Here is an 11,612-nt window from a genome sequence, read left to right as displayed (position 1 = left end):
AACTGCCATTAAGATGAATGAGAATTCTAGTAGAACAGGGAGTTCCTGTGTGGAATCAGAGTCAATAAGAATGACCACATTTTTTTAGTTCCTGAGTATAAATTGAGGTCAAGAACATGATGCTGAATTTGAATTAGAATTTACTGTAATTTATGTAAGTTTAATTAAACAAGTGACTGAATGAAATGTAAAGAAATCATCTGAAATATTAAAAAATAATATTTAATATAGTATATTATGTACTTAATAAATTAACTGATGAACCATGATGAACCATGGAAGAAAGTTAAAAGAGATAGTTTACCAAACAATTCTGCCATCATTTACTCAAACTTAAGTTATTCCAAAATGTAAATGAGATTCTGTATTCTTGCTGAAGACAAAATATATTTAGAGGAATGTAGGTAAACCAAATTATGGCTGGTAGCCATTGACTTCCATAGTGTAAAAAAACAAACAAACAATGGAAGTAAATGGCTACAAGCAACTGTTTGGTTCAGACTCATACAGGTTTGGTGTGAAATCTCCCTTTAATTTCCCCAAATGCTCAAATTTTCCCAAAAGTCTAAATGATTGTTTGGCTAAAATGTTCCTTTGTTGTTCGATTTGTATTTGAATTTTAAATCTAATTTCAAATTCTATTCAAATTTTGCATCCTGTGAGGCGTGGCCAGTTTAGTTTAAATTTACATGCATGGAATAAAAGGGAGTGCATTTTTTTAAAATGATCGTTTTGCCCAACCTTTTTAAAACATTAAAAAAATATGGAAATTATGATTTTTTTCTTTTCCATAGAAATAGTAGAAATTAATCCTATTTTGGCCTTTTATTTCTGCTTGTAATCGCACGTGGACAAAGGGACTGTTAATATATCATATATGACTGACCTCAGAGAGAACCCAGTGTGTGTTGTGTGAATTCTTGACCTCTTCAAATTACTGTTTGCCCTTTTGTGTCTAGCTGCACGATTGTCCTCCTGACATGTGTCTCAACCAGTAGGTACTTAGTGTTTTTATGCCTGTATGCTGTTAGTGAAATTACTGTGAATGCATGCTTATGGCCTGAAAATGTGTGCTTTTTTATACTGTAAATGAGCAGTATGCTCTAGTGCATTTCAGGATTATTTTGGGAGTCTAGATTTTACATCAGTTTTTGCAAGAAATGTGTGCTTGACTTTACTAGTATTGTGCAAAGTTCTCTGTATGTTTTAATAACACATTTACATTCCGAAAGCAGTTTGTCAGTTCTGTCAAGTGAGAGTTTTTGATTATTCCAGATTTGACATTTTCTTGAAATCAACATGAAATGTCATTTGCAAGTCATTTTACTTCTATAAACTGATGTATTTAGAAGAAAACATTTGCCGGTACTTGATTTTATCCTCCTGAAAGTGATTGGATCATGAAAAAAGGGGCGGTACAAACCAGAATGGAGGCAGATGATTGGATGGGACAAGTCGGGTTCGTAACGGGCGAAGCAAGCCAGTGTATTTTCACAATACATCATTTTTAATAACATGCAGTGATAGACCTAGAAATGTGCATTGAAATCAGGTCATTTCTCATTTCATGTTGATTTCAAATGTGTTTTTAGTCTGTTTTTGCTCAGTGCGGTTTTTTATGTCCACCTGCCATTGACCGTGGGACGTCTGTGTACTGTTTGTTAATACTTAATACAAAAAAATTGCACTTTGTAAAACTAGATTCTGTTTTCAGATATAAAAAAATGACTGATGACAATATATATATTTTGTATCACACTTTATTTCAACATTATTAAAACAAAGCACATTACAAAGTAATTACATGTAAAACATCTTTGTTCTGACACAGTTTCAATATATTAAGGTCTTTCTTTTTAAGAGGGAAAAAAAACTAACAAGACCAGAATACCAGAGGCACAGTAGTTATTATTATTTTTTTAATGATCAAAGGTGTATTCTGTTAGATAATACTGTAGATATTCTTGAAAATATCAAAGGAATATATTTATTATTTCTGGCTTTGATGAAAAACTAGAGCAATGTACTGTTAGGGGGAGCATTTGACAAAAAAAAAAAAAAAACATGTTTTTTAAATATTCTATTTCTGATCTCTCGAAAACCATGTGCCACAAATGCTTCATCACATGTTCTTTACTTTCTGCTTTGGTGAAATTTGTAGAAATATATCCGAAACTATTTACAGGCTTGTGCAAATCATTCCATCAAAACAGGCAGACTTGAAAAGTATCTTTTTTTTACTTTCATTGTTTTATGAATCCCTGATTGTAACAGTAAAACGGTCCTATACCAGCACAGTGAAGCGCTATAAAACAAGCTTTCCTTACCATGTAGTACCACATCATGCAGTGATGCACATCATGCACATCATATAGGAGATGAAAGTCATATTGTCAATATGAATTAATGGTAAAATGGATCAATCAAGGCAACTGAATGATCTCAACAGGGTTTCCCAATCATGGAAATAGTTATTTTTCACTGCTTTCTTGATTGCAAAAAAAAAAAAAAATATTATTATTATTGATCAAATCATATGGGAACCCTGCTTTTAATTAACACTGATTTGTAATGTACTTTTTTTTTTAGCAAGTGGAGGCATTTCACCATGGCTTGAAATTAGGTATTGCATAACTTAAAGTTGATTCAAATTTGGGATAAGTCCAGTATTTTATTCTGGGTGCTTCTCAGTGGAAACATCGCCTTTTTTTCTCTTAATGACCAGTGCGAATGGCCCATCATTTAGGCCTTTAATGAGTGTCCAGGCCTCAAAGCGTGTGAGACCCTGCAGAGACGAGTCCTGTATCTGCAGTACCTCATCACCAGACTTCAGCCCCTTTTGCTCAGCGTCACTCCCTGCGAGAGAAAATACAGTATATATTGTATGATTCATGCTGCATTTTAACTTGCAGGCCCACATGTAATCTGCACCCACATAATTTTGCAAAAAGATTTCAGCAAAATGAGAAAACAACATCATATTTGTTAGTTTATAAAAGGTTTTGGATATTTTGATGCAACACTGAAATTAATTTGGTGTAGAAACACTTTTTTCTCTGAAATTTACAAACAAAGTAGCATTGAATTAGATGTGAATTTTAAGTAAAAAGACTGAAATGGTATATGCTCATACTCCAATAATCATTGTTTTATTTCCCACTTAAAAAAGGCATTTTTTACAGTACAGTACTCTTAAAGAGAAATGTAGCATTACATTACTTGCTCACCAATGGATCCTCTGCAGTGAATGGGTGCCGTCAGAATGAGAGTCGAAACAGCTGATAAATATTTTAGAGTGAAAAAAAGCATGTTTGTAATAAGTTCATCAAGATGTTTTAACATTTTTGCAAAAATGTAGCTTTTCACTTTTCACAAAAGACATTAATTGTTGGACTTGACTGATGTGGATTACTGTGATGTTTTTATCTACTGTTTGGACTCTCATTCTGACGGCACCCATTCACTGCTCAGGATCCATTGGTTAGCAACTGATGTAAAGCTAAATTTCTCCAAATCTGTTCTGAGAAAGAAACCAACTCATTTAAATCTTTAATGACCTGAGGCTAAGTACGCTTCAAGCAAATGTAAATTTTTGCGTGAATCATTCATTTAAGGTTTAGTTGTAGTCTCACCTGTAAATATTCTGTTGACTGTTAGTGGTCTGTCACCATTAATGGAGCCTTTTCCTCCCTCAAGACTAAACCCAACTCCACCTGCATTCTTCTCCAACTCGATTGTTTCAACTTCACCTCCATCGTCCCCTAAGAGTCATTTTTTAAAACAAAAACCATAGAATGAATTAACCAGCCTGATCTTATGGTAATTCAGATATTTAAGAGGTGGCTAATTCGTATGAATTTTGTACAAATTAATACGATTTGGGTTAAATCGTACGTAATTTACGAGTTGCACAATTCATATTAATTTGTACGATTGACCTTCACCTAAACCCGCCCCTAAACCTACCCATCACTGGGATCTAGACAAATCGTACAAAATCCAACGTGATCTCATGAGAATACGTGTGTATTTTTACGTTAAATGTGGTTCTACCAAATACTTATGTTTTCATGCGCATAAAAACGTACAAATACTTACGTGTTAGCAGCTAAACAAACGTAAATAATTTAACGTAAAGTGTGAATTCATATGAATTCCCATGTATTAATATTATCGTATTAATAAAATCGTATAAGTGAGGTGGTACGAGTTCGTATAAATTAGCCACCTCGTAAAATACATACAGATTTTTCATGAGATAGTGTTGGAATTAACACATATTTTGCATACTCATATTTGGATAACATTCATTTTCTAAATGTTATTAACATGATCATAAAACCCAGTGAAATGTGATGTTTGGAACACCAGCTGTTAAAGGACTAATCCATAATGGCAGCACAAATTTGGCTTTCGTTTACGAAGAATTGTGAAAAACCAATATTCCATCCAAGTTTTCTAAAACTGTAAAATTTCTCAGCAATTTCCAGTAAACTTGTGCAAGAACAGATGATGTGTCAGATTTGGATAGAATTAATCCATCTGTGAAACATGAATTCTCCTTGTGGAAAACTAGTCCAGTTCAAATAGGGCTTTAATTTGACTTCAGTCATATAGTTTTGTTTTTTATTACACAACATGTAGCTCTGGTAACATTCCTGTATTCCTTTTGTGCCCTATTAAACATTGACATTAAACATTAATGCCATTTCTGTTCTGACGTCAGTGATGTTGGCCCACCTGTGACGCTGCTCTCTGCCCCGCTGCTGCAGCTGGACTCATTAGCGTTAGCACCTCCCTTCCCTTCTGGGTCATTGTTTTTGGACACCACTATCACCGCCTGCTTCATGGTGCGAGCCTGCCTGAGAATCGCTGTGGCATCGCTGTGTGTGATGTTTTTTAGCGTTTGACCGTTAATGGACAGCACCTCATCTCCTCTTTCTATGGTGCCCTCCTGAGCAGCCAGACCACTGGGAAACACCCTGTGAACCTGAAGGAACATGATACAGTAAATAAACAAAAAAACATATACAGTACATTAAATAAATATATACACTTATTTTGCTAGTATTGACTGTATACATTTAGCATTTATAGTGGAACCACTGGAAGTTTGTTAAAACTTTGTTTAAAAAGATGTTAAAAGTTTAGGGTAGTATTTTAAAAAAAAAAGCCTCATGTGAAAAGTGCATGATGATATTAGCTGCTAAACTCATAAAAGGACCTCAGAAGTAGTCTCTTGTGACGTTTATAAGAAATAAACCAAAATTTCAGCAGTATGGGCACTAATTTCCCATGATTTCAGTGGTTTGTCCACTAAAAATCATCCCTTCTGCCATCGATTTTCACATTTAATGCTGAAAAACAAGTTTGAAGCCTACTGCAAAAGGAAGGTTATAGTCAGTGGTGTCAAACCTGGTCCAAATGGATAATTTTTAACTTATTACATTCATGAATAAGATTTAAGAGATTTCAAGCTTAGATATTTTGCTTGAGATCTTATTTTGTGTTTCAGGTTAGCAGGAAAGAAATATCGATCTACACGTGCAAATGATGACCAAATTGAAGAGGTTGTGTCTCCGGTTGACAGGTAAAGTAGATGAGCTGTGGTGTGTGGTTTATATGGAGATACAGAGACGTCACTCACTGTAGTTGCTTTGTTCTCCAGATCAATACCGCCAGCAATGCTGAAACCCAAGCCAGCTCCTTCTTCTTTATGTAGAATCACAACATGGATGTCTTCCAGTTGCTAATGGACATTAAGAAATCAAAATCAGACTTGTTTATTGAGTATTTCATGGTTCAAAAACCCTCTTTGTATCTGTGGCTGTACTGTAAGCAGAACTGCATTCAGCAAAGCTGTTATTCTAGAACATGCTGAAGAACAATCTGCATTTGTGAACACGGTTTTATTACTTTGTAAAGAACAGCTGCTACATTGATGATTTCCAGGTGGCCTGGATCCTGTTCCCACTCGATTACATCATGCAGTTTTGAGAGAAATATAGAGATATTGCCTGCCCTAGTGTAGCACTTAAGAATCTCGTTAATAACTATTTTGTCAAAATCAGATAAGCGTCTGGTGCTATCTTACAAGATCTCTTGTCATGCCAAAGGACCATTTAAAATGAACTATAGAAAATTCAAAAAAGCTTCATTGAGTCCATAATGCAGTCCCACTAACTAGACTAATAGAGCTAACCCCTCATCTTGGATTACTTTTACAGTTCCCCTTCTTTATATAACAGAAAAGCTGGCATGCCCTCAAAAGATTTCTGCAAAATATTGACACTTCCTGTTTTTCTGAATTTTGATCCTACACCACAAAACATTATTTCTAAGGGTATGTACATAGTGCTCATAAATGCAAAACAGTGCAACAAAATGTACCTAAGAGGAACACTGCAACACTGCCACAGTCAGGAAGTCACACTCTTGACCAACAGAAGCACGTCTTTTTAGATATTTGTTTTTCAACTCTACTAGCAAGTGAGCTTTAGAATGTAGCACCACATTAAAAAAAGGTTCACTGACCTTTAAGAGCACTTTAAATTATGCTGTTTCGTTATAGAGAACTGGATGTGGAAGTAATATATGCCAGACAATAGCCAACAGCATGTACTTTGTTGTATCAGTTCTATTGTCATCAAGCCAGAGCTAAACCCACCCTTAGCGTGTCTTCATCCAGATCCTTGACTTCCTGGATCATCCGCTGAATTTCCTGTGCTGGAAGGGCTGAGAACATGGATTGGGCACAGACATCTGTGGCTGAAGTGAGCGCACCTTCAGGTTTCCATTCTTCCTTCTCGCACTCCTCCCCTCTCTCGATGGTACGCTCTCTCAGTTTAGCTAAGCTGTAGACAAGATATAAGTTAGCTTGATTGAAAGTGCCTTTGACCAGAGAAAGCCAACACTGTTCCTGAAATACTACCATATCCTGCAGAGTTTGGCTCCAACCCTATTCAAACACACCTGAACCAGCTAACCAAGGTTTTCAAGATTAATTGAAAACATACATTGGAGCAGGAGACATGCAAAAATGTGCAGTGTTGGGTACCACTGTGTCTGCAACCCTTCAACCTCCATTTGGGATACTGCCAAGGCGACATTGGTTCTAGATCATGGGTGTCCAATCCTGGTCCTGGATGGCCAACGACCTGCAGAGTATAACTCTAACCTGTTTCCAATACACCTGCATGAAAGTTTCTAGTAAAAGATCAAAATACCTTGACTAGCTCTGTCAGGTGGGTTTAATTATGGAGGAAACTAAACTCAACAAGACATTGGACATCCAGAAGCAAGATTGGACAACTTAGGCCTGGGACACAGATCGATTTTATAACTGGAGGAGACTACAAACTTTGTTTGCTTCATAGATTTATGGTTGAACTATTTTAACAATGTTCTTACTACCTTTCTGCGCCTTGAACGTGTCCATAGAGGGTCAGAAAGCACTTGGATTTCATCAAAATATCTTAATTTGTTTTCTGAATATGAACAAAGGTTTTACGGGTTTGGTACGACATGAGGGTGAGTAATGAATGATGGAATTTGACAGGACAAATAGGGCTCAAAATCAGGCTTAAAATCTTTAAGTGTTTGGCCAGCCTTAGACTTCTCCAAACTACAAACAAATTTTACGTTTCACTTGCACACGCTGTGGCCAATTTATACACATCTTACCACATCTATCTGTACACTACTTAAGCTCAAACATGCATGACAGGAAAGTGTTTTTTTTTTTCTTCTAACAGCGATAAGGACTAGTATGAGCGCATGCAAGACATTAGCATGAAATGGTCTGTTGTTTGTGACTAACTCAAAAGAGCTGCATTTCCGCTTCTTGTTTCATTTAAAACAGATTCCTGAATGATTCAAACCTCTGCAATGCCTTTATCGTGCAGCCAGTTCTCAACATAAAAGAAGCTGACATTGTTGGCTTCAGTCCCTGCGAGTGATCCTATCCCTTCCCATCAGCGTACACAACACTGCACAGAGTGTAATTACACCCCAAACGCTTTCATCTTACAAGCACATTTGTCCTGCGTCGTTTTTCAGAGATAATATGCTTGGATAAGTTGCATACCTTACAGAGAAACCCTTTTCGTTGTTTTCTAGTGCTGTTGAAGTTGGGGGCTTTTCACCAGGAGATTCTTCCTCTATTGGGTTATGAAGAGGAGATCCTGGTGGGGCACTCCAGGGGTTCCCAAACCGAATGCAAGGGGACTGCGGCAGAGATTGCATTGATCGCATCAAAGCATTGGACACTTGGTTGCTGAAGGACAAGATGATCCCCAGGCTCTCCCCGTCCAAGCCACCTGAGTTGGGGGCATCTGAAGAGGGACTGAGGGGTAGACTCCGGGTCCTCAAGCTCACCGCATGAGTTCCTTCACCTTCACTTTTTTCTATAGGAACTTCCTTTGAGCTACTCGATCTCCTTGGGACGTGGCTTGAAGGGGGCAAATCCTCTTCAGAAGGTGAGGGTTCCTGCTCAGTCTCAGTAACAGGTGGAAGCTCTTTTGTGGAGTCAAGAGCAGGTTCCTCAACAGGGATTTGATTACAGGGCTCCGAATCATGAGAAGTTGATTGATTTTCTTCCTCTGCCGGGGAAGGATGGGGCTCTGAAATGATATCTGAACCGAGGGAAGCCGGTTCTTCCTTTTCTTCTTCCAGAGGCTGGGTGGTGGCTGAAATAGTTGGTGTAGACTGGCTGTCATCATTATTGTGTAAGTTGCTTGTGGTAACTTTAGTTCTCCCTGCATTGCTGTAGTCTGTAGATGAGGCTTTAGTCGTCTTCTCCACTGGAGGAAGAGAGGCAGTTGGGGCCAGTCGCCTGCTTGGCCTTTCGGCTCCATCAGGACTTGAGAAAGTCTCAAACGAGCTGATCTTCTGCCTGATTGACAAATTGGCTCCTGTTGAAGCGGCCCTCAGACTAATCCCAAAGGTCCTGCCAGTATTGTGGCTCCTGTTATCCGGATGCTTCAAAGCTTCTGTTATCGGTTTCCCAGACTTAATGCTCTTAATGCTCTGACGTGCCCATGCAGGCTTTGGAGCCACCGGTGGGGCTTTTTTGACATTGGGAGGTTGCTCAGATATGGAGTCTGTGGTGATGTTTGTGGGGTCAGTGGCAGTGCCATTAACCTCACTATCTCCATTTTGGTCACTCATGGTTTTGTAGCAGTAGGACTGGTTCTCCGGGCTTTCAGTCAGCTTTACCCAGGGGTCAAGTGGTTGATCTGTACTGACCTCCAAATGAGCCTGACGTCTCAGACCGACCCGCTTACTCGGACTACACACGTTAGATGGGGACTCTGGACCTGTAACATAATAGTGTACTGTTAATTTCCTTTTAATAAGCTGTCGAACAGAGAAGTTCAAAGTGAGAACTAACTCACATGCTGCCTCACATCCAATATTTGTCACAATGGACCTTTTTCACATTTGCGGGTTTCTCAGCAGTGGAAGTTGTCATAATTGGGTTAACTTGAAAAGCAGTGAATGGGAGAGTACCAAATATATTTTTTGCATTCCCATTTGCTCAAATAGCAAAAGAAAAACTCCACGATAGTGTTTTCATGACTTTCAATAAAAGGAAAAAAATTCAGAGAGACTGATAACTGCAGTCAGAAGGGAGAATGATGTCGAATTGACCTTCCCTTCCATAGACGCTGAATTAGAAACTCCCTTGCATTAGCATTAACTGTTTTTTTTTTATTATTATTTGATGCATAGGTGATATAATACAAGGAATGGTATTACAAAAAGTAAAAAATATAAATATGAAAAACTTTAAAGGATTTAAGATGCTGATGACTGTTAAACGCGTCATCACAGTCTTGTGAAAAGGGTCCATTATTTTATTTTCATTCAAAAATAGAATGTGTTATGAAAATATTATAATATAATAATATTACTTTAATATGAATGTTAAAAAGAAAATAAAAAACATTGCTTTTCTTTTATAAAAATCTTGCTATACAGGAACTTACTGTTATCAGCTGAATCAGGAAATGAAAAGTCTCAGCATACATGTTTTGATCTTGTTCAAAATAGTATAAAGTAAATATTTAAATTAAAGTTACGCAACCTACGTGACATATATTTCTCTTTTTGTCATGTAATAATATTAACCAGTAGTTGGTGTATTTCAGGTTAACGTACCTCTGTGCTGTCTGTCCCCTCTGTGTGTTGAGTCACTTTTAGGCTCAGAGATACAGGCAGATGCTTTAGTTCCGACTTCTGCGCGTTTAGCCACTTCCTGTCACAAAAACAGGAAATGGTTGGCTGAGTTTGAGTCTTACCAAAAAAAAAAATCGAAAAGGTGTAGAAATGAATCCGGCATCATTTCATCATGCATCACTGTCGCACACAGAAACACAGGCATATACACACACACTACAGCCATGCCTCATGCTAAACACTCAAGCATTTCAATACCTGAATCACACATATGACAAAAAGATGCACTATTTTGCAAATAGATGTATAAAGTGCACACAGGTTCAAAGTTTTCATCAAACACTGACATTTACACGTCCAGAAAGAAGTAGCATGAATTTCTACGTACATTTTTAAACAGAAGCCTTGAGATCTTTCTCAAAGCCCTGTATAGACTGCAGAAAAACTAGATGCATGTGGAGAGACAATAAAAGATTGTGTAAGGCAATACAAGTTTTTAAATAATTATAGTCACTGTAAAATAAATGCCTACTTAGGATTAAAAATGTGTAAAGGAAATAGAAATTAGCATAAAGTAAATGCATTTGTAAAATGTGTAATAGTGCACGTTTTAGATTTTCCCCATTTTTCAGTTTTTTAATCAACTTCATGATTTCACTAATTCATTTCAGTGATCCTGTGGTGTGATGAAAGATGGTGTGCATATATTCACTGTAGACTGAACTGAATACTGCTTAGTTTTATTTGGTTGACCCCTGTTATGGTGAACTTTTAAATTAAACTAAATTAAATTAAACTAAATTAATCAAGTAATGCAATGTGCAAGACTAATGAGTGCAACTTTAAAAACTTAAAAATGTTCACATCCTGTTGGGGACAGATTAGAAATATTGTATGTGAGTCACTCCAGCTAATCACATTAATTGACAAAATATTTATATAATGGAGTTTCTTAAATTATTATTTTTTTTTATATTTCTAGAATTTGACAATAGATAATGGCAATATATTTAGTTTCCACACTGTTAAATTTGACACATATCAGTTTTTCACAGGTCATGATGAGAACTGTCATCCTGTTGAACAATTTCCTCATTTTATCGGAAATTGCATAAAATCAAAAACAATTTGCACACACTGTGTTATGTTTATATATACTTTTTTTATATGCTGTCCAGTCAGATGCATACAAAAATCTATTTAAAAAATGTAAGGGAAAAAATGGATCCCCCTTTTCTCTGAGAATTATGACAGCTGCTCACTTGCGCTTTGATGGTGCAAGATGTTCTCATGCAAAAACTGTGAAAAATTAGCCAATAAGGCAAGGGTTGCAGTTAAACCAATCATGTCTTGACTTACTCAACTACCATATATGGGCAATGCATCACTCTTAAAGTGAAAACCGCCTACTTGTAAACAGTCTCTTTGACAGA

At 36.9% G+C, this 11,612-nt stretch overlaps 1 protein-coding gene across 2 annotated transcripts in view; it reads right to left on the bottom strand.

The window, feature by feature from the left end:
• Positions 1-1,742: 1,742 nt before the first annotated feature.
• The window catches only part of il16 (interleukin 16), a 31,203-nt gene continuing 21,333 nt past the window's right edge, over positions 1,743-11,612 (bottom strand). The window contains exons 16-23 of one of the 2 annotated variants that reach the window (XM_026266915.1): positions 10,568-10,624; positions 10,162-10,258; positions 8,087-9,317; positions 6,668-6,854; positions 5,648-5,749; positions 4,741-4,990; positions 3,633-3,761; positions 1,743-2,856 (exon numbers count right to left, since the gene is read on the bottom strand). In XM_026266915.1, the coding sequence (XP_026122700.1) occupies positions 2,672-2,856; positions 3,633-3,761; positions 4,741-4,990; positions 5,648-5,749; positions 6,668-6,854; positions 8,087-9,317; positions 10,162-10,258; positions 10,568-10,624 (2,238 nt within the window). In that variant the 3' untranslated portion in view covers positions 1,743-2,671. The remainder of the gene's footprint in view (positions 2,857-3,632; positions 3,762-4,740; positions 4,991-5,647; positions 5,750-6,667; positions 6,855-8,086; positions 9,318-10,161; positions 10,259-10,567; positions 10,625-11,612) is intronic. The other variant, XM_026266917.1, reaches the window with a different exon arrangement.

This window comes from Carassius auratus, chromosome 7, assembly GCF_003368295.1.
Source record: "Carassius auratus strain Wakin chromosome 7, ASM336829v1, whole genome shotgun sequence".
NCBI lineage: Eukaryota > Metazoa > Chordata > Actinopteri > Cypriniformes > Cyprinidae > Carassius > Carassius auratus.
This window is presented reverse-complemented; position numbering and strand designations above follow the sequence as displayed.